Source organism: Manacus candei, unplaced genomic scaffold (genome assembly GCF_025592945.1).
Source record: "Manacus candei isolate 608988 ecotype Guabito, Panama unplaced genomic scaffold, ASM2559294v1 h1tg000003l, whole genome shotgun sequence".
NCBI lineage: Eukaryota > Metazoa > Chordata > Aves > Passeriformes > Pipridae > Manacus > Manacus candei.
Genome location: NW_026138051.1, coordinates 128,452 through 152,858, shown reverse-complemented (window position 1 = coordinate 152,858; position 24,407 = coordinate 128,452). Strand labels below are relative to the sequence as shown.

At 41.2% G+C, this 24,407-nt stretch overlaps 1 protein-coding gene across 1 annotated transcript; it reads left to right on the top strand.

Annotated features, from left to right (window-relative positions):
* Window positions 1–23,258, top strand: LAS1L (LAS1 like ribosome biogenesis factor). Its single transcript, XM_051792558.1, has 13 exons — window positions 1–285; window positions 928–1,053; window positions 1,227–1,296; window positions 2,428–2,509; window positions 3,558–3,743; window positions 5,590–5,636; window positions 8,401–8,510; window positions 11,449–11,534; window positions 12,438–12,653; window positions 13,829–13,964; window positions 14,535–14,914; window positions 17,444–17,585; window positions 22,866–23,258. The coding sequence occupies exons 1-13, from the start codon at window positions 35–37 to the stop codon at window positions 22,954–22,956; spliced, it is 1,923 nt and encodes a 640-aa protein (XP_051648518.1). The 5' UTR covers window positions 1–34; the 3' UTR covers window positions 22,957–23,258.
* Window positions 23,259–24,407: the final 1,149 nt, after the last annotated feature.

The following is a 24,407-nucleotide window of genomic DNA, read 5'->3' as shown; positions in this document are numbered from 1 at the left end:
GGGCGGCTCGTCGGGCCTCACGTCGTAGGGCCGCATGTCGGGCCTCACGTCGTGCCTCACGTCGGGCCGCATGTCGGGCCGCATGTCGGGCCGCGCCGGGTCGGGCTGGCGCCGCGGGCGGCTGGGCTCGGCCCCGGCCCCCGGCCGCAGGCGGCTGAAGCCGCTGCGCACGGTGGTGGCGTGGAGGGGCCGGGCGGAGTGGGACCAGGTGATGGTGGGGCTGTACTGCGGGGACAGCCGGCTGCAGCAGGACGCGCTGGACCGGGTGTCGGCCTGGAAGAGCCGGTACGGGCCGCGCGGCGCGGGCGGGGAGCGCGATGCGGACCTCGGGGTTCCAAGCTCTGTCCCCGGAGCGGCTCCTTTGACTTTTCTGTCCCAGGCTCTCGCGGTCCTGGGCCCAGAGGACGCCGGGTGCGCGGGCGCAGCTCCCCCAGGGGCAGCTCCGCGGCCGCGGCAGTGTGTGCAGACCGTGTAGGCGGCCCCATCTTGTAGGGCATCTTCGTTGTGGGAGGCTCCGGGCACGTAGCTCCTGTCGGACGCACAGTGATCCTGTGGAGAGCAGGGGACGCAGAAGACCTACGTGCCCGCAGCTTCACGGGCTGGTTTCTCGAAGCAGTGAGCATACAAGGCCTCCAAATCTTATTCTGTGTTGCCTCTGCCGCGTTCATACGGAAGACCTGCCTAGTTAAGGCCTCTTCTGTATGTGCGTAGCATATCAGTAAGTCCTCGTTTAACATGTGCTTAGGAGTAGCCATGTAATCACTGTTCCAGATAGAAGCCTTCTGGAAAGAGGCTTTGATGCTGTCTCTACATACTGTTTCTCAGGCTGTTATGTACCACAGAGCACAAAAACTACCTGGAAAGCTACCTTTTTTGCAGGGTGACTGTATTTGTGTGACTGCTCACCCAGTTTTCCTTTATCTCCAGTTATGGTCAAAAAATGCCTCTTGCAGTGGATTGCACTGCAGAACTGATTCGTTGCAAGGTCCTGGATTCATCTGGCAGATTGAAGTCACATGAGCTCATCCTCTCTTATGGGCTGGCTCTTGTAAGGTAAGGGCTCTTAAGGCCTGTGTGCTTTGTGACAAAGTCCTGGGCAGATGTCCTTATTCAGCTAAGTTCACTGTGCATTTCTGGGACCACAATATGTGGGGAATTTGTCTCTGGGGTTCCAAGTTTCTCTGCAGCTTTTGATAGTAATTTTCTTTTCTGTAACATTCATGCAGGTTTGTCAACTTGATCACAGAAAGGAAACAGAAGATGGCCAGCATTCCTCTGAGACAATTAGCCAGAGAGGTAAATATTTAATAAGAGTTGCTTGATAATTTATGTCTACACAGAAAGCATATGCATTGTCTATTAACAACACTGGGTGGAGGGAGTAGAGGGATATCATTCTTTTGTAACCAAACTAACGAATATAGGTGCCAGTTCTTTCCAACTGCAAAGCTTTAAGAGGCTTGCTGCAACTGTATCTAAATTTTTGTTCTTTAAAGTCAGATTAAGACTAAAAAAAGCTGATGATCATTAAAGCTTTTTGAATCACATGTGGTCAAAGCCTTGATTTACATGCATATAGTACCACTTGACATACTGCCCTATATTTTCCTTTCTTAGCTACTGAGATCCAGGAAAAGAGCTAAATCTGTAGTTTATAAATTCTAGTCTTTGACAAGCAAGGCTATACATAAAAAGCACTTAATCACATTTACAGGCATTTTCATCTCGTGTCTCTGGCTTCAGGTGAGCTTGTCCACTTCTGTGTCAAGGAGGGAAGGTTCAAGTTGCAATTGTAATAGCAGGACCAACTTAAGTAGTTTTATTGCCAGCTGCACTGAACACCATATCTGGGGCTGAACAAGTTTTGATAGTGAAGGACAGACATCGTTTGAGCTCTTCTATATATGCAGTATTGTCTGGACCCCTGTGTGAGAATGATGAATTGATTTCTGGTTTTTTTCACAGATTTTTAAGAAAGATTCTGCTTCTCACCTTTTAAAACTGAGCAAGCTTAAAAACAGAGGTCTTGCATAGTTAAAGGTAGTTGTCCTTAGGAAAGTTGCCAAAAATTGTGTACAACTTAGTATGTGGATTTCATTATTACGTATGATATGATTTGTATCTTTGGTATACAGTTATCCAGAATGTCTCATCTATTTAAATATAATTTAACTGCTTCTCAGTATCTTATTAAATTACACGCAGCACCTCTGTCTAAAAAGAAATCTGTTGTTGCAAGTAACACCAAAGAACTTAACATCCCAAGGCCACAGGAGGAGTGGGATCAGGGAGTTGGGGGATCTTGGCCCACCCTTGAAGTGGAAAGCTAAGAGTGACCTAGGTATAGGCTCAGCTTTGCGGGGCTGCAGGCAGCTGTGGCATGATGCAGTGAAAATGTGGGGTGACATCCGCTGGCTGTTCTTCCAGGTGGATATCCCCATCTGGGTTGTGGACCTGCGTCACGAGCTGACCCACGGGAAGCTGCCGCGGCTGGCCCTGTGCCGCAGGGGTGAGTGCTGCCAGGGGGGTGGCACTGGCAGGGGTGGAAACACCAGTGCCATAGGCCCTAAGAGGAGCATCCCTCCCTCCAGTGTGGGGGGCTGCAGGGCATGCAGTGGTCTTGTCAGACGTAGGGAGGATTTGCCACTGCCCTGTGGGGGTAGCTGAACTGTGTCTGGTGGCTCCAGGCTGTGGTACATCACAGGGAAGATGTTCAGAGGCTGCTCCCCATCCCCGAAAAAATACTGGAAAAAACAGTTTGGTACTCTGGCTTTTTTACAGCACAGGAAGTTAATCTCAGGGAAATAGGTAAAACCTTCTCCTGATGGTTTAGAGGTAACCTAAGACTCTTAAAAAAATCCCATTTAGGGAGAAAAGCAGTATGTACTGCAAGCCTGAATGAATGAGCAGCTCCTGGCATTTGAAGAGATTCTTGGGAATTTTGGATTAAGCACTGATGAGCCAGTTAAATAACCTTCATCAGGGTCCTTAGATTGAGGTGGATACAGAAACTGTAACGGAAGTAAAGGCATTTTCTTTCTATCTAATGTATGCCTAGTGTGCTCTCTGCACAAAAAAAAATTATGTTATTGTTGTAGACACTATGTTGACCATGGTGATACTGAAGTACCTGGCTTATGTTCTCATTAGAATGCCACTGCTGGGACTTAGTTTCTGGTTAAATTTGACGTAGCTTGAGCTAGGTGCAGCACTATAGTAGTGTCCAGTCTTTTTTGTTGCTAAAAAGAAAGTGGATGGATGTTACCAGGCTTGTGATACTGGATTGTGGGGGATTTTTGTGGTTCCTTTTTGGGGGGAGGGAGGTTGGTTTTGTGTTGGGGTTTTTTTGGTGGGTTTTTTTTAGGGTTTTTTTTGGTTGGTTTGGTTTTTTCTAATTTGCTCACCTTTTCATTAATGGAGTTCTATGTGTTTTCTGGATTCGTAACTGTTTAATAGCATTTCTTTTCATAATACGAGTTAGTAATGTGCCACCTATATTATTTTTTTTTCAGTAATGAGTCCTCACTGAGAAGGTAATGTTTTCTGTTCTCCTTTAGGTTGTGATGTAGTGCTGGACTGGCTACGAAAGACATATTGGAGCCGTCAGCTGGGCAATAACTTGTGTGAAGAAAGTGAGGATGAGGATGAGGAAGAGGAGGAAGCAAACACAGAGTTGGGCAATGATGCGTGGGAGATTCAAACCCCGCAGCATGAGGCCTGTCAGAAACACAAAGAATTCCACGGTAGATGTCCCTATAACAATGGCAGATGAAAGGATTAGATGTGCTAGTTTAAACATGTCATCTTCTAGCATAAAGATATAGCTTCAGCTCAGGTTTTAGGATTCCTCTGCACCTTGGTGGATTCTTGAGGTTGACTGACTGGTTTGGTATTGGCTCACCAAATTTGTAGCATAAAATCCTTTACTTCTATTGAATATGCAGTATCATAATCAGTAGCAACTGCTATACTGGGATGAAAGCATTGTAAAAATTAGTTGTAGCATCTTGATAGGCATAGTTTTGGTCTTGAGGCCACTACTGACAAAGAAGGCTATAGTCCTTTTATAACTCTCAAAACTTTGTAGATTCGAACTTGAGAAAGAGCAAGATAGAAGCGATTTAGCCAGTTTCAAAATATTTTGCATGTGGACAGAAAAATCATTAACTGCTGATAGTATTAAAAAAAAAAAAAATCACAGGTAACTCAACCTGGGCATAATCTGAGATATTATGTGCAGAACAATGGGAAATCTTTGGTAAACTGCTCCAGTGGTTGCTTTTTCATCACTAGAAGTCTTTGAACCAAAAATAAAGGACTTTTCTCAAAGTGGATTTCTAGTTTGAATGACTAAGTGGAGGAAGTGAGAGTTCAGCTTAGATGTCTGGTCTGCAAGTTTTAGGCATGTGAACTATCAAACAGTACCTCAAACAGTAAAACAAATTAGTCATAATTTTTTTCTAACAAAGCATGGCAGGCTTATGGGGGGTAACTTGCCCCACCCATTACAGCAGCCCAGTCCAAGGCTCAGAGAGTGCACAAATGCTGAAGTGATGCTTAGTGCTCCCTAGAAGGTCACACTAAGTGACTAATGATTCAGGCTTTAGGACCTACGGATTTGTTTCAAGTCTTTTCTAGATTCTTCCCTTACAGACTCTATATATATAGAGTTGCTGTGATCCAGAAAATTTTAGCTAATTTTTGAGTTTAAGACAGCACTTATTAGAACAATCCAAACCTAGAGGCAGTACTAAACTTCGGAATAGAGCAGCTCTTAACGTTTTTCTTGTTAAAGTGTTTTTCTGGTCTTCTGTGTTCATGTTGAATGAGATCCAAGCATGAGCTGTTCCTTCTTCTCCCTGACTACCCTAAACAAAAAAAACATACCACCCCCCGTTGACAAAAGAGAGAATCACAGGATGATATAGTAGATTCTGTGATTTGTATGTCCAGAGTAACGGAATGGGAATGGTATATCAGTCCTACAATTCAGATGCATTTGAAGTTTTATATGGCTGATACTGTGTGATGGACACCCTCTTAGCAGGCAACAGTGACAGCTGAATGGTGAAATATTTTGGAAGATGTTGCTATTTCAGGTATAGTAAAAGTGGTCCACAGATAAAAGACATTTCATGCAGGTGGTAAATTAAAGTTCGGTAAAGTCCAATAAGGACGCGGTTAGTTTGTAAATAACCATAGTGCCGTTGCAATAGATGCAAAATCCAAGTATAAGAAATACAAATATGCATCAGAACATAAACTGCATATAGGAACAATTTCTTCCTAAACTGATCTATTTAAGGATTTTTTTTGAGCTGTCTGCATTTATCCAACTTGCCTGTCTTTGACCACTGTTAGTGATAAAATATGGAATTCGTGGTTCAACCCCACCTGAGAAAATTTATGTTGCTGGAAAAGTCTGGAAGATTTGTGAGTCTTTAGTGTGTTGTCTGAATCAGAATTTCTGTGTAATTTGACTGATGCCTTCCTTGAGTGTATATTCAGTAAAACTAAGCAGTTTGCTTAGAGACAAAATTCCCTTACATAGCTGATCTGTTTAAACTACATATTTATGTTTATTTCTAGAAAAAGTCAGAGATATTCTGATATCTTACAAGAATGAGCAGTTTCGGGTAAGTTTACTCTGATTATCAGCACTTTTGTTACTTCTCATTTCCTGCTTGGGGCAGTACATCTTCTGTGTTAGTTCCTTGTTCGGATATCACTACTAGTGTTGTCACACATGGCTTGCCAAAGGAAAGCTCTACAGAGAACAAGCAATTCGAGCTGTGATAGTTTCTAATATGAACACTTTGTTCAGGTTTATAAAGGAGATACGTACTTATTGGAGATCCCAAGTCTTCCATGTCCCAGTGGATAGTGCTCAGTTTGTTTTCATTCATCCTAAAATCTCTGGAAATTTAGACCTGTCATTCAGAAGTCATTAGTCCATATTTTCTATCATCCACAGTATATATTTGCAGTGACCCAGTGGCTGAGGTGCTGCAATTCATATTTGTGAAAAATGTGGCCCAGAAATCTTTCTTTCCTCAGCTTCTCCTTCGTACTAATGGGTTAGTTCTCGAGATCTGGGAAGAGCTGGGTTACAGACCCTCTCAGCAGTCTTTGGATATGACCTGTTGTTACTGGGGAGCTGTTCTCACTTTTATGTTGATTAATATGATTCAGGGCTTAAGGAGAAAATGTGCTGACATTCCGGTGAAGTATAAGACTTAAATCTGCAATGAGAGGTAGTCTCAGGAATTTTATTGAAAATGAACATCCAGTTTCCTTCATTGTCTTGTTTTTGGACTATGTAATATGATTTTCCTTTGTTCATCCTTCCTTTTCTGTATTTGTCACTGGCTTATTTTGTATGTTTTGCATTGCATGGTAAAGGAGACACATTGATTATGTGTGGTGAGTGACCTCTTAACATACTAACAGAACAGAGGGAAGTACTTCAAATTGATTAGGAAAATGCAACTTCAAAATTTAAACTGGTCACAGTTGAATGGAGGAAAGGAGCAGTGAGTCAATTGCTAAAAAGTAATTGCAAACCTTTGTTTTAAAGTTAAAGTGAAATGCCTTATCCCATAGAAATTGAGCAAATAAAGGCTGATGAGTAAACTGTTAGATGCCTCAGTTTACTTGAATGCTGCACACAGTGCTTATGAAACCTGTCTGTTCACCCTGCAAGGCTGCCTTTCTTGTCAATTGATTGCAAGTGCTGCACTTCTAAGTCTGTCAACTGTAACACAATACTGTGGAATTGTGAAAAATGAATGCTCTGTAGATACATATGTTGTCAATATAGCTTCTTTTGATATGCAGTTTTTGCCACTCTGAGGTTCACTGAATAAGGGTGGGCAAAGGATTTGCCAAGACCTGTCTATGTCAAGGAGTGTTAACCCTTATGGCTGATACCTGCAAGTGCTTAACTGAAGTTTATCTTTAATAAAAAAAGTAATACTATCTTTCTGTTTTAATAACTGTTTTCAGTAATTTTAAGAGCTGTAAGTTGGTCCTTTGTTGGCCTCTGGAACTCTGTTCTGTACAACAGTAGACCTCTAATTTAAAACTGATTACGGCTCATAAAATCTTAGAAACTTAGAAATAGATTGAAAAAAAATGACATGGGCTTTTTCTTTTGCCCTTTTAGTGTTCAGATGATTTGGTGCATCCAAATAATTTCTTAACCACAACAGCAACTGAATGTTCCAAATATCAAATAAATACTACTTGAAGCTTTTCTAGGCCAATATTTAAAAAATCACCTTGCATTTGCACAGAAAGAGTGGTACAGTATCTTTGCTGGTTTCCCTGCATAAATGTATAGTGTGTGTCTGATCTTTTTCATGTAAGAAGGAGAATCACTTACACCTAAGTCATCTTTATAGCAGTGTAACTGTAGAGTCTCTGATTCAGATACTTCTCTAGCTATTTTATTAGCTACTTTTTAAACTTAAAAGCATGTATGATTCTATAGGGTGTAAACCAGACTAAAATATAGTTCTGTCACAGGGGCTGTGTACTTGATTGTCTGATTGTTCGTATGAGTGGGCTAGAGGTTCTTCAGTCACTTTAGGTCATGTCTTTATACTTGATTTATCATCTAAAGTATCTTTTGCATTTAGTGGTAGCTTTGCATATATAGAAAAGCTAATCACAGTCCTGAAAATGACACCTTGGTTTTTCAGTCTGGTTTTACATTTCATTCCTGTTTGGCAGGAAAAATAATTTCTTCTTTTCTCTCAGTAGTTATTCTCTTCCAGGAAATAATCGGCTAGATACTTGTTGGTGATGTAATGGGGTTTATGCTGATATTTTGTAGAAGGTCTTGATGGTAGAATTGTCCCTTGGGTAGCTTGTGAGCATAAGTATAAGGCATGTCTTACCTTGCTGAGCAGACTCAGACAAGGTATATATCAAATGAAGAAACCACTAACTTTCAGAGGACTGCTGACCTTAGATATTCCCTCTTTCATTCTTGGTATAATCTGACTTTTATTTTGATCTACTGTGTGCATAATGTGATTGGCAAAACCTTGTCCTGAGTAGTCGACCTAATCCCCATGTCACATGCTGAGTTAATGATTCAGAATGGGTCTGTCCTGGCTGGTGCTGAAGTCAGGGAGAGCAAGGTTTAGAACCAGAATGAAGATACCAGGACTGTGACTCCTGGATACTCATGTCTTTTTAATTCAGGCCTTTTCCAAGTATGACATGGCTTATATTAATTTTTACTATAACTCTAGGAAGAGGAGCTTTTGTGAATTTTTTCGAGTGCTGTTGATGACATACATGTGGCATGTGCATCTTCCCTTCAGAGCAATGTCTTTATGTTTGCCGTTGGGGCATATTTTCTGTTAATGCTTGAATTTTTCCTTCACTCAGGTTATGCAGACTATGCAGTCTGCTTCAAAGTCTCGAGAACTGTGGTCTGATTCCTCTTCAGAAATGGATTGGATTTTGGCTCAGATCAAAGACCTGATGCAGGAAAACAGGTACATCTCAAATAAAGGTGAAGTGAAAGGTACAGTCCAGAACTCGGCCTGTAGCCCTGTTGCACTACCTTTTCACAGTGTTCTTCACCTGATAGTGGAGAAAGCAAGTAGTAGATTTCCTCAACATCTTTGAGGACTGAGTTGTTAATCTGTGTTAATGAGTAATGTTCCCTGTGCCAGCTGGTCTCCAAGGTGTTGTCCCAGACTTAGCTGTGCTGGCCCCAAGGCATGTCAGCATCTTCAGTGTCTTCAAAAGCTTTCCCAACAACCTTGTTTAGACTTCGATTTCACAGTAACCTTTAGAATTCTTCAAAATTGCAGGGCAATACTTGGCATTTTCTATACTTTCTATCTTTCTACGAGTAGAGAGCCTCTAGGACGCAGTGTGTTGAGACTTTATTATCACCATACAAATTTGCATGAAGATCTTGAACCACTTTGAGAATTCTAATCAGTATAACTGTAGAGAGGAGAAAGTATCATGTTATAGATAAGAACTATAACTCCTGATGTTTCATATATAAATATATATGCCCTACCAGCTACTGATTAGTTCAAGAGATTATCAGATGTGCCAGAATAAAACCCTGGATCACCCATCAGTTGCTGGGCATGGGATAATGAGCAGGAAGGCATGAAGATTCTGTAATGAGAAGCAGAACTTGCTAAACATGGGGCTTCTATATCACTTTAACTGTCTCTAAATAACTGGACGGTACAGGTAAAAGAAAGCCATTGTACCTGCCTGTGATTCTGATACTCACTCCCTAAGCATTCTCTGTCAGCCGCTGTCAGAACATGAAGGGACCACATGCAGCTGCCTATATACCAATATATATGTGTAAAATATTGATTTATATATATTTTACCTATATATATTAGATATAATTTGATGTTTGAACCTGGCATCATCTACGTGGTAGAGAGGAAACAGACTGCCACAGTACAACACAAGGGTTATGAAAGGTTCAAATGAGAAAAAGAGAATTCTTCTTCTGTGAAATGTGTTTTTAGGAAATGTTGAGGCAATGTAATGCATTTGGAAACAGGTAAAAGATCAGAGAAAGGCCCTTTCCTTTAGGAAACTGAAGTAGTGAGGATCTCAAGATAATAATGTATTTGGGGTCTTTCTAGTACTGCCTTTTTGGCATGCTCTCCTGTTAGTTTATGTCTGTGCAAAACGTAAGTTTTCGTAACAGAAGTATATAATCAAAACAAGTACTTAATTTGTAAATATTGTGGATTTGATTTGCTTGCCGCCCACGAATTCTGCAAATCATGCTTGTGGTATCCCATGAAAGTGTGTTAAATCACATTTTAACAGTTCTTTGCCATCATCTTTGTGCGAACAACGTGTTACGTCGGCTCTTGCTGTTTGTCCCATGCAGCTGCACAAAGTATATTGAACCCCGATTATGTGAGCGTCCAGAGGAGATGCTGCTTCCAAAATTAAAGCAGTTTAAAAACTTTGTCATCTATTTGGGAAAGTCCTGGAACTAGATGGCACATCTCAGGGGCCTGGTTTCATTTCAAGCCTTCACTGTCAGTTTTCTGAGAGCTTTATTTGGAATTCCAGTCAGTCACTTAGGTAAGGGTATAAAACTAAACTGCCAGGTGTGGCCTAAAGAAACTGCAAGGGATCCTTTGCAGTTAGCTCATTTTCCTTCAGGTCTGAAAGAATCTTCTGCCCTCTGCAGAATCCAAATTACAGGCTACGTCGATAAATGACTGCAAAGGATACTCTGCTGCCTACTTTAGAGAACTGCCCAAGTGGACCTTGTGATGACCAGATGATCTTAAATGGTTCTCTGCTGAAGTTGCCATCTACCAGGAGATGTCCTTAATAGGTGGTCATGCATGTAGGAGTAATGGTAATGATACTGGAACAGTTTCCAGAGAGGAGAAGGATCGAAACTGGATTTTGTTTTTAGAAACAAATTACATTCTACCACTTTCCTTCTCATCTCCCGCCACATCATCTACTTATGATCTAGCATGTGTGTGTGTTGTTTCTATATGCTGAGCTCTTCAGCTGCTGTTTGATTTATAAAAATGCAGCATTGTATCTAAGTCATGTCTGGATGTTTAGAGTTGGAAGTCACTCCTGTTGGAGAAGACAAATTTTCTCATCTATTATCAAAATATGCCATGTTTGACATGGGTGCTGCCATTCCAAATCTTTGCACGGGTATAGAAGCTCACGGATAGAATGTGAACAGAAGAATTCAAGAGAATCATACTGGATATTGGGGTAGTTGTGGAAATTTTACTTCTGTCCCTTTTGCTGTATCTTATTTTCAAGAGTCAGTCAGGGCAGCCTACCTGCGTTGGTACCCTCAGTCTTCACTTTCATTAAGCCAGCCTAATAGGAGATGGAGTGATCCTGGAGCCTGGAGCATTCAGTGTTGTCAGACTAACTGAAGTTTGCAGGATAGTTATAAGGGCAGGAGACATCCAAAAAAGAGCTGCAGGGAAGAGCAGTTTTGACCTTATCTGCTGAACAGCTGCGCACACTGTATGGTGTGACTTCTGCCAGCAAGTCAGCAGGGTTGGCTTTCCCCTGAGATTTAACGTAGCGCTGTGAGTCAGAGGTTCTCTGATCTTGGCTGGCCGGCTGGCAGCAGAGTTGGATCGTACCCCATAGGTATTTCAGTATAAGTGTTCCTTTTGAAATACCAGGATACTTGTAACTCAAGTATAAATGTTTCCTTCAAGGTTCCAGTTCTGTTCCAGTTTGTACAACTGCACATTTCCTCCAAGTCAAATAGGATATATCCAACCCAAAACTGGCATATGGTTTTAGTGCCTTGCAAAATTTTCTATTCCCTCCTAATTAATTGGTCCAAGTATTTGGCTCTCAAACTTGTTTCAGAAGTGGTGCAAGCCATGTTTTGATTTGTAAAGGAGTAAGTGTCATTAATAAGTCTCTCTGCTCTAGGGAATCAGTGGCTGAAGCTCTTCTCAGTGATGGCTTTCTCATCCCAAAGATGGATTGTCTGAAGTTGCTAAATATCAAGTATGAAGGTTAGTATTTTGGGCACCATGCAAGTAAGAAGTGCACAGTTAGTGTTCTGACCAAGTCTGTTCTTTTTTTCCCATTATGTTGAAATCTCTAATTCTCTGTATATTTTTTGTACATCTAGGTCCTCAAACATCTTTTGCCCTGTTCTCCAGACCCCTCTATGTCCATGCTTAACTAATGCTTTTGCATAAATCTCTTAGTATGGAAGGCTAACTCTTCAGCACTGAATGCCCAGCCAAAATATCTTTCAAAGCCTGCATCTCTACCCTTTTATGCAATAGTTGCCGATTTCACGAACTCCCACTAGTTTCATCTACATTGAAAATTTGAAGCAAATGAAAATGAATGGGGTTTTTTGAGCCTCATTCACCAGTTGCATCTTAGTTCCAAACTGCTGCCCATATGTATGGAGTTGCATGGATTTTCTGCAAGAGAATTAAATACCTAGAGGGAGTGAAAATTAATACATTGTGTATTTCACAGCCAAAGAACTTTCCAAGAAAGATCCTCAAATTTTGGTGACTACATTACAGTAGTAAAAATTGAGGAGCTTTTTTATTCTATGTTGCTTTGCTCAATGTATCTTCTCTTTGCAGTATATTTTTAGACAGAATAGAACTTAATTATGTGTGAAATAAGCTGAAACCGAAAAAGGATTAGCAAAGCAGGTAGATTTTCCTGTGCTAATAATTTCCTTGTGCTAATTATCAATTTGTTGCTTATTTCATTTCCCTAGCATAAGAAAAATGATAGTTTCAGGTTCAGTGAGGATCCCAAAAATACACTGGAACCAATGATCCTAGAACAGACAACTTCAGTTTGGTGCAAGTGTCACACCCACCTTTCACAAAAAATTACAAAACACTAATTTGTGGCTTCTCTTTTTTTTTTAATTCTTATTGCAGCAAATAAAGAGGTATGGCAGTTCAAAATTCCTCAGACCTTTTACTGCTTTTGGCAACCTTTGCTGACAGGCCTTCTTTCACGAAGTTTTACACAGATCCTAATAGAGAAAATGTTTATGGAGCTGAAGGAATGTTCTGACTCTTCCGAACTCAGGCATCAGTTCTTGATCAGCTGGATTTCTGAGTTGCTGACTGGCATTGCCAAAGTAAACGCTGGTGAGTGTGTCTGGAATTTTTGTGTTTAAAGAAATATGAGAGTCTCCTCTGTAATGGTGTGAAAACGGGGAGTGGTGGGAACTTTAGACAGAAAGTGTAGTAACCTAATTAGTACATTTTGTCTTATGAACATAGAGATTTTATTGGTGCATTTCTTAGACTTTTCAACCTGCAGCTTATGCATTTCATGTATTTCTTAGTAAAAAATTGAAATTGTTATTAATAACTTCGCTGCAGCTTCCTCAAGATAGGAGAAGCCAATCTCTCATATGAAAGATCAGGCTGTTTTTTCCAGATATCAGTACTTGTAGGAAATAACAGTAGCAGGTAACAAATAAAGATGTTACGTGCAGTCTGGTCCCTCTTCCCAGTTCCTTTCTCCCTTGGCAGAAGCCTGCCTTTACAAGATACTAAATAGTGTTGCTGTCCTTTATTGATCCTATTACAGAACCTCTGTGCCTTCTAAACTTACGCAAAAGTAATAAGAAGTATTTTGTTTTCAGTTCCTGACTCCTTAGAGCTGTTAAAATTTGCAAACTATGTTTCATTCCAGAGACAGGCAGTGAGGAGCCTTAATTATTCAGTCAGAGGTATTCTGTGAACAGGACTTCTATACTGTGGCCTAGTGTAATCCTTGAGATTTCCAGCTGGTTAATTTTACTGCCTCTTCTGTCTTCTCCTGGTCAGGCTCAGACTGCACAAAGATTTTGCCAGTATCTCAGGTAGTCATGGGTTAATATTTCGTGCTTTCACTCAGCACTGAGCATGCATGTTATGTACCCAGACCCCTGAACGGTGCTCATTCACAGCTGTTAACTCTACTCCCTGCAGAGCTGCCTGGAATGGTGCTGGGTCCCATATGCAGTATGCTGCATTTACTTGGGATAATACTGTTCAAACACATCTTATGGCTTTCCTGTCCGGGGTGACATGCACAGGACCAGCTTGGAAAGGTCTGCACCTCGTTGTGGTTAGGTCTTGTGGAGCCAACCTGCTTGTCAGTGCATTGTCACGTCCCTTATGACAACCTTGATGTGTTTGGTCAGTATATTGAGTCATGGACATGGACTGAAATGCCAGCTTATCTGAGGATGTGTTCCAGTAAAAATGCAGAGGGATGAAGGGCATATTTTTGAGTTTTGAGCACCTCGTCATTTTCATTATCTTCTTTGAAGGGAAAAAAAGACAGCACTGTAACAAACAGGTGTTGGTGAAGGAGCTGTTCCTCCATAAAGTTCCTTTGCAGTGGATAAGACTGACTGACAGTTGCTTGGAAGCTCCCTGCTGGGCAACCCCACATCTTCTTCAGCTGTAAGTTCCATCCTGTGCCCTAGAAAAGGGACAGGAAACAGTACTCTGTAACAGCTTTAGTTCCCTAGTGATGCACTGAGTTATAGCTGTGTTCCCTTCCCTTCCTTTGCCTCTAGTAGGAATTGTGACATGTGCATATAAAGCTGTGCTTGTTGCTACTCATCTCCTCACTGATTCCACAAAGAGAAGGAAGAGAATTTAAAGGATTGCACCTTCAAAATGAAAACAGAGGTTATCTGGGGAGGTACTGAAGAAGCAGCCTGGTCAGAAGAAAAGTGTAGAGGTGTGACTGCTTATAGAGGTGATACCACCTGTGGTAAATTTGTAACTTTTACACATGAAAACAGCAAAGCAGGAATTCAGTTAGAAGTATCCTAAATTCCTTAATTTTAATCACAAAGAGAGAGTATTACAGCATCCACAGATCGGGGAATAGTCAGAATTTACCTCTTAGAGGAGCTATATGAGCCAGCTGTCCTGGAGGAAACAAACACTTAAAAGCAGAAAAGACTCCAGATGAAGGTTTATCAAGCCTTATAAGACTTTTCTATTGCGCTTTTTCCTTTTTAGGATCCTCACAATCATGAGACCTCGCTTGTCACGTACTTCTCGGAAGAACCTTCTCTATCTTGCTTCCATTTACACAGAAGGAGGTGCCCCTTTGTCCAGTCCAGGCCTCTCTTCAGACAGCAGTGAACATCCAATTTACACTATAGAGAGCTTACAGTGGAGAGTCAGGCAGGGAAATCAGGTTAAAAATCAAGGGCAGACTGTAGAGAAAGAAGATGATGTGCTGGAGAGAGATGATGGTGTAGAGGAAGCGGAGGAGGAGGAAGAAGAGATGGTAACTGAAACAAATCCTTTGGAAGGACTGGCTCATCCTGGTAACATGGCGGCTGTTGCTGAGAGAAGAGCAGCACTGCAAGGGTCCGCCTGGCAGATCTCTGCAGGTAAAGAGTGACTCTGTAAGACTTGGGCAGTCTTCACCACTGACAAATGTTAATTGAAATGCAAAGACATCGCAGCCTTTTGGACCTGGCCATAATTGAAGTGTGCTTCAAAATCATCTAAACGCCAAATTACTGAAAAATGTGTTTTTTTCAAGTCTTCCATTTATATGCAGGAGTCATTTCTCTTAAGCTCTTAAAGCACCATGAGTGCGTTTTCCAGGAGCATGTTGTTACCGTCTCATTGATTTCTTTTGTTAGGCTTTTTACAAACTGTTTAAAATTTCAGTGTATCCAGCTGATGGGGCAGAATATGTGCCAGCTGTGAATGGCAAAGAAAATATGGATGTTTCGTGGTCTTGTGTTTGTGAGACTTGTAGGTATTTGAAAGCACAGTTTGGCTGTGAACCTAAGGTCCATGCTTCAGGAAAATGGCTGTTATGACATGGTGGCAAACAAAAGAAAGAAGCAAGGCAAGTTTTTAGAAGGAATAAACAGTGTATCCAGTGCTTTGTTATCTTTGCTGCAGTAGCTGTACTTTCTCATTGGGGTTGGAGGCTTCTGTAGCTTAAGAATTTTGAATGAGTGATTTATGGAGGGACTTGAGTGCAGAAGGAGGAAGTTGATGGAGTGGAGTCGGAATCAAAATTATATTTAAAGGAAGAAAAGCAGGCATTAGAAGATAGTGAACTCTTGTACCCAATTCACTGGGAAATTTTCTCAAGTCAAAAAAACCCCAGAGATCTTAGTTATATGAACAGCTTGTTAGAGCTGTGTTTTTTGAGAACAAAAGCAAAATTGTCCTCTGCTTCTGTGACTTTGGTTCAGATCAAGCACAGCTTTTACTGAAGGAACACACATTGTGTCCTGAACTACCTGACTTTTTGGTGAAAATTCTGTTTATGAAGTTGTTTTTATATAAACTTAATTTGTTTATATGAACTTCAATTTTTTTTATATAAACTTAATATTCCACAAATGACATCTGTGTAGTTACCATCCTTAAACAATTTGATACTATAGCCAGTAGGTATATAGCAACCCGTGACATCATGTGGCATATCAGCTATTTACTGGGTTGTTCCCTAAAGAAAGGGTTTAGCCTGTTTAATATCTGTAATGGTAGTTTGCCTTATAGCTGCATTGGATGTCACCACATACTGTCTCTGACCCTCTTTCAACTATAAAATTATAACACTTAGAAAGCACTATCCCATCTCAAGAGGTTTTTGTTCTATTAAATGCCCAAGAATGGTATAAAATAAAAAACAAATAAATCTGCTGGTTCTTCTGGGGCAATGCTTGGGATTTTGAGCAGATACTGAGTGTACAAAATTAACCAATTTCAGTCAAAAAGAAGGAAGTGACCAAGTTGTATGTGGTTAACAGTTGTCTCAAATAGTCTGTGAAATTATTGCTGGCTTTCTGGAGTGGAGTCCCTTCTCAAAGCGTCTCTCTGCTGGTCTTTGCTGAGCTGCGAGTAAATGTTCCAAAAATAAGTGTTCTGGTATCAAGACAGCACATAGGCTTAAAAATCTTATTTTCAAAACAATGACATATGGTAATTTATATCTATAATTTCTTAGATGTGAAATAAGGATGAAATTTAAAGAGGGATTTCCCTTTTAGGAACTGTCTTTGAAATTTTGGCCCCACAGTATAAAGGAACAGGCTTACTGATGTTATGAGATGTGATCAGTGGTTTTCCATTGTGCAATTTCTAGCCCCCACTGGAAGTCAAATTTAGCAAATGTGAAGTCATGGAGAAGAAACAGCCATAGGTGCTATATTTTCAAGACTCTGTCATATTCTTTTTCTTTGCCATCTTATCCCAGCCCACCTATTTGTCCAGAGTTGCTTAACTGGTTATTTAGGCTTCCCTAGCCTTATGCTGCCCTATACTCTTCTACTGTTGTGGCTTCACTTCTTCTTTAGTCACTATTGGCACTGTAACTGTACTGCTGTTCATCTCAGGGAGTTGCTAAGGAGCTGATGCTTAGTCTCACTGGAGAAATGAGCTACTGGATGCAAAGATACTGCTTTGCATGTGTACAAATGGCTTCTTCATATGTGTACAAATGGCTTTTTCCATTTACAGAATTATGCAGAGCAATTTCTTAAAATTATCGTAGGTAAGTCAATGTGTATGTTTCAAACAAAAGTGTTATTAGAAGAGGAAGGTAATGTGAAGGGTTGCTCCAGAATACTGTGGGGTTTCTTTTAATGGACATTGTTTCCCAGTGGCTTAGATGAGTTGCACTGTGTAGACTGCATGATAACGTTCCATGACTCGAGATATGTCCCTGCTGTTACATTCTACAGTGACTTTCTTTGGAAGAGATAGTAAGGTTAGAAATAAAATCAGTTACAACTGTAGTTCAAACTCATTTTTGCTGCACACCTGAGATTGTTCATTTTTGCTGAATGGCTGAGTTGCATGGGGCAGTATTTGTGGACTTGGTGGGGGAATCTTGTTTCTGAAAGTCTCTCTGGGAAGGTCAGACTCCTTGTTTTTGTACTGTTTTTACCTAGATGAAGTACAATGGAAAGACTTTCCTCTTGGGAAACTCCCAGGTCAGACAGATGACCCTGATGGTCTCATGTTGGATAATTATTCTATGATGTCCCTGCTTGATCAGCCAGTGAGAGATGAGTGGAAGACTCTCCATACGAAGTGAGTAATGGTGTCCTGAACCATGAAATGCATTTATCTCTGTGCCTTGTACTATACCATGTGAAAAATTAAGGCTGGGATTTCCTTTTTATTTCTGTTTAACTAAATAGTTTGACCTATCTAATATCTCGTACTGTCTCTAATACCCACTAACTGTGCTTCTTTCTTTCAAGTAATGTGTGTGTTTGGAAGGACCTTTGCAATGCTGATGTAAGAGCATAACAGTCTGTGCTGTGCATAACAGTCTGTTCTTCAGACTGTGCTGACAACGTTCACCATTGTCTGATGCTTTTAGTAAGACACAGTCTGCTGATCCCTTAGAGTAACCAGTCTGGAAGGGTAGAATTTTTAAATAAAACTACTGAGAGCTGGTGCAGAATCTGCCTGGTGATACACTGGGATGAATAATTTTTATGGGAATGACTGACCTCACAGTTAAAGCATTCAAGACTAAAAGCCTTGGAAGTCACTTAGCCTTCCCCAGTGTCAGTTTTCCTAGACTAGCTGATCTTGTGTAGGAAGGAGGAGTCATTCTGAAATGCACAGTGGTTAGCAGAAGCACTTTGAGGTGCATTAGTGGGAAAGCATGAAGATGAGGTGATAGTTACCCACAGAAAATGGTTGCCTGCAATTACTTTTATAATACCTGAGGAAAGAATTGGCTGTACATCACTGGGGTGGTGAGTATGCTGAGAGTTTCACATCAGTGAATGCAAACATGTCTCTTTTCTGTATGCTTGAAATGGAAACCGAAGTACACTTCCTGAGTAAGCTCTCTGTCACTGCAGTTCAGTTATTCATCCTATGGTTAACCCAGCATGAAACAAACTCTCTTCTTACCCTCACCCACCACAACAGGAAACTCTCCCCACTTATTTGTACTGCATTAGTCTGACAATGTGTTTGCATAATGGATAAAATCAGACAGAAGTTGTTGCTGCCTTTATTGCTGTGACAACTCACCAATGTCATGGGAAGTTACTTCATGAAGCCCTAATCTCACTTTTTGAAGATGAAAGAACATACTCAAAAATTACCTCTTTGCATTTGTCTCCATCTTTTCCTGTCATTAAGTCTGAGAGCTACTATTTATAATGGCTCCTGTTCTTATTCCTTTCTTTTGTTTTGCACTCCTTGTGTCTTTCAAACTATCTGAGACTTAAATGCAGCGGCACAATTAGTAGTCAAAAATGTGATTTCCATGGTATCCTTTGAGGAAGCCATCTTATAATATTGCTATCTTCACTCCTCCTGCCCTTTTTTTAAAAGAAACCACTGCAAGGTTTATGAAATACTGCTATTTAGCAGTTACTAGCACAGCCTCAGCAGGCTTGAACGCTTAAGTTTCTGTTAACTGGGGCTCCTCAGCCACAGTATGTTGGCAGTGCCCAGTGACCTTTTCAGAGCTGTAGCTACTAATTTAGAGCTGCAGATCTGATCTCAGTAAAGAAACACAAGAGAAAAAAAGTCTTTAATTGTCTTTTCTTTTCATTAAACTGCAGAGTTCTCATAGGTTAGCAAGTATAATGCCCTCCTTTCACCTCTGTGACTGAGAGTTCTTTCTACGACTGCCAGTAAACCATTTTGGCAAGTGGGTCACAAGCAACAAATGAAAGAAAGTCAAAGACTTTGACTTTCTTCTGACTCTGAGAGACTCTTTCTGTCAAAAGCAAACTCAGTCTCTTGTGTTGGCTCATCAGATAGTGCCCTTATCAGTGGCACTGTGTTCCTTTGGAGGAAGATGCCTGGACTGCATTTTGAAATATGATTTAGTCATGGTGAGAACTGATAGTATATTGATTGCAGGTTAAAGAGCTGTGAGCCAGAACATAGATTTCAGTGCTTTATGTTGCAGACTCCGAACAAAGCCAGCAGGCTTTGCTTTCCCCTCTGTCCCAGCAACCACTTTCCATGTGGCCTAAGATGCAGACAGGAGCAATTGCAAAAGCTTCCTCTACATTTAGCTGAGGAGGGGGTTTTCTTTTTCTCCTCACGTGCTGCTTCCAGTTGGCTGTTTTTTGAACAGTGTAGTATGTCATGCAGCTCATAGTACTAGAAAATACCCATGTAGAAAATGAAAAAGCACATATCAGGCCAAAGGCAACATGTCTCTGCTTCTCTTTGTGTGGGGAAAGGAGCAGACGGTTTGTTACACTCAGATAACAGCCTGGCGAGATACCAAGGAAAAAAGCTCAGAAAGAAACATGAGGAAAACCTGTTGTTACCACAAATAGAAAGGAGCAGAACCTGATTTATTCCTGTAGCTGTGCCTGGAAACAATCCAGGTTTCATCAGGAGTGTTATAACAGCAGCTTGTTCATTATTCTTATTTCTCTTGCATAGCAGCTTCTTGATTTGCCAAAGGACATGTGGCATCAGAAAAGTGGACTGACTGGAGAAGAGGAGGCTCAGGGGAGACCTCCTCACTCTCTACAGCTCCCTGAAAGGAGGGTGTAGCCAGGTGGGGGGTCAGGCTCTTCTCCCAGGAACCAACAGTAGGACAAGAGGGCTGGGTCTTCAGTTGTGCCAGGGGAGGTTTAGGTTGGATATTAGGAAGGAATTTTTTCCAGAGAGAGTAATCAGCCATTGGAATGGGCTGCCCAGGGAGGGGGTGGAGCCACCATCCCTGGAGGTGTTGAAGGTGAGACTGGATGTGGCATCAGTGCCACAGTCTGGGAACCACAGCGGGGTTGGATCAAGGGTTGGACTTGATGATCTCGGAGGTCTTTTCCAACCTGGCTGATTCTGTGATTCTGTGACTTGCCCGAGGCAGAAGGGAGCAGATTTTCTGGACTACTGATGTATTTTTCTATGTAGAAACTTTGTCCTCTGTCTTGTAGCTGCATGAGTTTTTTGCGTCCCCATTAAAGGTGTTTGTATGGCCTGCTCCAGAAGGGGTGTTTGCTATTTACTTCCTCTTTCATACTGCCCTCTAACTTCTCTGTCTGCAGAGAGCTGTTCTGCCAGACTCCTGAAGGAGTACCGAAGTATGGTATGAGAGATTGTGAAAAGTTGATGTTTTTCTTTGAAAATATCTCTAAGGTGCTTGGAAAAAGCACCTGCAGCATAGGCATTGGGACATGCCCTTTCTAAAAGCCGTGACCTTTGTCTTTCTGTCTGGCTCCAAAGCAAAGCAAGGTAATGAACTGCAGAAGGGATTTCCTGGAGCATGGAGTTTGACATTAATTTGGGAAAAAGGGCTTTGACCAAGTCATGTGACAGAAGCAGAATCTCTTGCTGCAGCCCTAATTCACTGGGTCCACAGACGAGAATGGACACCTGGTGATCTTATGATGCATTTAGTCTATGTTGTTTAACATCTGCCTGAATTCTGCCTGCCTCGTTTGAGGTCTGTGCTTCTTACTAAATAATTCCTATTAATCTGTAGCAAAACTTGATTGTATACCAGGAAAAAGAGGTTTCAGCTACAATCTCCCTTCATTTTTAAAGATAAACTCAGTCTTGAAAGACAATTAACAGCCCATCTCAATTCCCGTTTGACTTCTTTTCTGCTTTTGTTGTTGTATCTGGAGGTTCAAAATATTGGAGAATATGCTTCCCCTATGCTGAAAGTAACAGCCTGGCTATCCACAATGTTTTCCCCTCCTGAATAAGTAATTTTTTGTTCTTTCCTTGCCACTTAACACAGTTTGGCCTCCTGGGGAACCCTTTGCAGTTTTCTCTGGTTTACCATCAGATCTTCCCAAAGACGAGCATGCTGTTGCCAAAACAGAACAGCTTGAATCTCAGAGAAGCAAAATAGTTCAAAAAGAGCAGAATCCAGCCAAAACTGTATTTAGCTATCTTTGCAGATAGATATGCTATTGGAAAAAATAGGCCAAAACTGAGCCCAGGATTTGAGGTACGACCTCACCAGTGCTGAGTTCAGGGGGCCAATCACTGCCCTGCTCCTGCTGGCCACACTATTCCTGATACAGGTCAGGTGCCATTGGCCTTCTGCCCGCCTTCATGGTCAGCCGCTGTCACCAGCGTGCCCAGGGCCTTTTCCACAGGGCTGCTTTCCAGCCTTTCTGCCCCAGCCTGGAGCATTCCTGGGTTGTGATTCAGGGGCATGTCAGTGTCCCCAGAGTCCCTGTCTAGGAATGACAGCAAGTCTGTGAAGGTTAGGAGTATGCATCAAAACACAGAAAAAATTAACCCATTAGCAGGCTGAATTCAGGATAGTGTCCAACAGCAGGAGGAAGACCATCAGGTCATTACAGTGAGAACTGTTGTTGGCTTTGTCTGCAAGGCTTCTGGCAGTGTTTCATCGGAACAGGGACTAAGAGATGTTTGATCTTAAAGGAGAAATAGTTTCTGAGGAGCTCTGAAAAGCAGCCTCTCCTATAGCCAGTTATTCTAGTACTGAGCATCTGGAAAAGGCTTAGAGTTTTTTGGTGAATAGCTTGAAGTTGCTGTGTAAATAAAACATCCCAAACATCTCAGTCTTTTTGCAGGAATTTTTTCTGTCTTCAGAGCTCTTTGGTTTTAACATGAGACAATTTCCTGAGATGCTTGGATACTTTGAAAAAGCTTACAGTTCCTTCCTCCCTGGCTCCAAAACATTGTGTTTATTGGTGGTTTTTCTGGTGTGTGCTGTGCACGTGTGTTGTCTAAGTTCATGTTTAGTGTTGCTGAGGCAACCTCTGAAGCTTTGAACCTGTCATCCTTAGGCAGATGTTTTGTTTTTGTGATAAGTGTATGTGCTTTTTGTTAGCTCCCAGTGCTCAGTTTACCTGACAGCAGGAGCAAATTTGGCCAATAATGACCACTAGGAGCGTTTTCTGAGGGTGCAGGTGCTGACATGCTGTTCCTTTAGGGATTGCATACTTGAAAGTCTCTGTAAATGCACTGGTTCCCACAACTTCATTCTAAAGCCATAGGAATGGGTAGTATTTGTGTGCAGGATGGGCAGCGTAACGTAACTTGTGATGACTGTTCTTATGTTAATTGCTTGCTGTGTTAGCATTTCACCTGATGAGCTGCAAAGGACAGATGAAGGTTCAAATGAAAATTGTTCTCTGGTTATTTCTGCAGTCATGTGTCCCTCAGAACTGTCAGTAACTGGTAATCTTACTTTTGGTTTGTGCCTTGGTACCTTTGGTGTTTCGGGACTGTTGCCTCTCTTGAACACTGATGAAAAACTAAGGACATTCCAGCAGCTAAAAGCTAAAAAAGAAAAATGATGTTGTGGAAATAACGTGCTATCAAAATTAACTTCGGTGATGTGAGCTTCTAAAGCAGCTCAGTGCTTATGTGCTTTATTTCTCTTCCTCATAGCTCTGCAGAATTGAAAATTCATGGGACAGGAGGATTGTTATGGACCCAGAATGACTTCCATAAAATAAAAAGTGGCCTTCAACTTTTCTGAGACAGCATCAGAGTGCTCTGTGACTTTCAGTATTGCACAAGTTAAGTGGGATGGAAGAACTAGTAATGGTGGTGGGGAAATCATTTGTTGTTGTTGTGATTTACTGATTTTTACCATATAAAATCAGTGTTTTATAAAGGTGGTTTAAGTTCCATGTATAGTAACCATTGTCTTGCTTAACCACTGTCATGAACCTTTAGCTGTAGCTGATGTTTGCCAAATACAGTTAAGAGTAGTTTGGAATCCCTCAAGGTTCCTTAATTTTTTCAAAGTTAATAAATGCAACTGACTTTGAAGACAAACCTTCCTCATGGTTCCTGTTTCTCCATTCTCACTCAGGTATTCTAGAAAGTGTCCTCTGGTCCTCATTAGCCAGACTGTTGAGCTGATATTGTCCTGTAGGAGTGATTTTGCCAAGATAAGATTATGCTACAGTTTTCACCTAGCTGGGATTTCACACAGAGCTTCAGGGATCAGTCCCGGCTATAGCATGGCTGAATGCACTGTGGTGCACAAATACCTTCCAGATGTTTTTGTCACCATTTTTCTCAAGTGATGATCTTGAGGCCATTACTGTCTCTTTTTCAATGAAGTTTTTTGCTTGATGTTATTTTTGTTCACAATTTTGCTAAGGTTCATAACCAATACTGTGGTCTCTGCTGAGAGCTGGTATGATTACTGCAGAAATGGACCTGAGTGAGTGCCCTGTTGAAAAGTTATTGAGAAAAATGGCTTCCAGATAGTTTTTCCTAAATTCAGTTTTCTTTACCTTTATTACAGGTTCTCAAAACTTGGAGGCTTGTGCAATTACCTGTAAAAAACCCCAGGAGTTTAAGTATGTATTTATTGCAGGACTCCTCAATAAGGCTTTGTTAGAGTGCATCTGCTAGAGGGTAATACAGAGGCTTTCTTGGAGTCAGTCTAATAATTTGATGTTTTACAAACTAATCAGAAAGAGGAACATGTTAGTAGAAAGAGAGAAAGGACACACAGCTTTAGCAGTACTTTGCATAGGACTGAAATACATGTTTAGAACAGCAAATTCATGGATGCTTTGGGCTGCTCTCAAGTAAAGGCTTAGCTAGATATCCATAATGTATTATTTCTTTATTCTTTCTTTTCTAATTTTTTGTTATCCTGTTCTACTGGAGTTGCTTGTTACCAGACAGCCAAAAGTTATTTACAATGGAAGATACACTGCATATTTCCTTCTTTAAAAGCAAACAGTGCCAATGCAGAAGGAAACAAACTTCTGAGGGATTTTTCATGTAAGCCTTTCCCGTTTCTCCTTTTAGCCAGCAGTTACTCAAACTTATTTAGGAAATTCTGAGTGAAGGGGATTTGTTCTTTTATTACTGCATTTCAAAGAGTATGAAATTACTTAAAATATTGTATTCTGTATTGCAAACAAGCATACAATTCAAAAAGGAATGTGTGGTGCTGGCAAATAC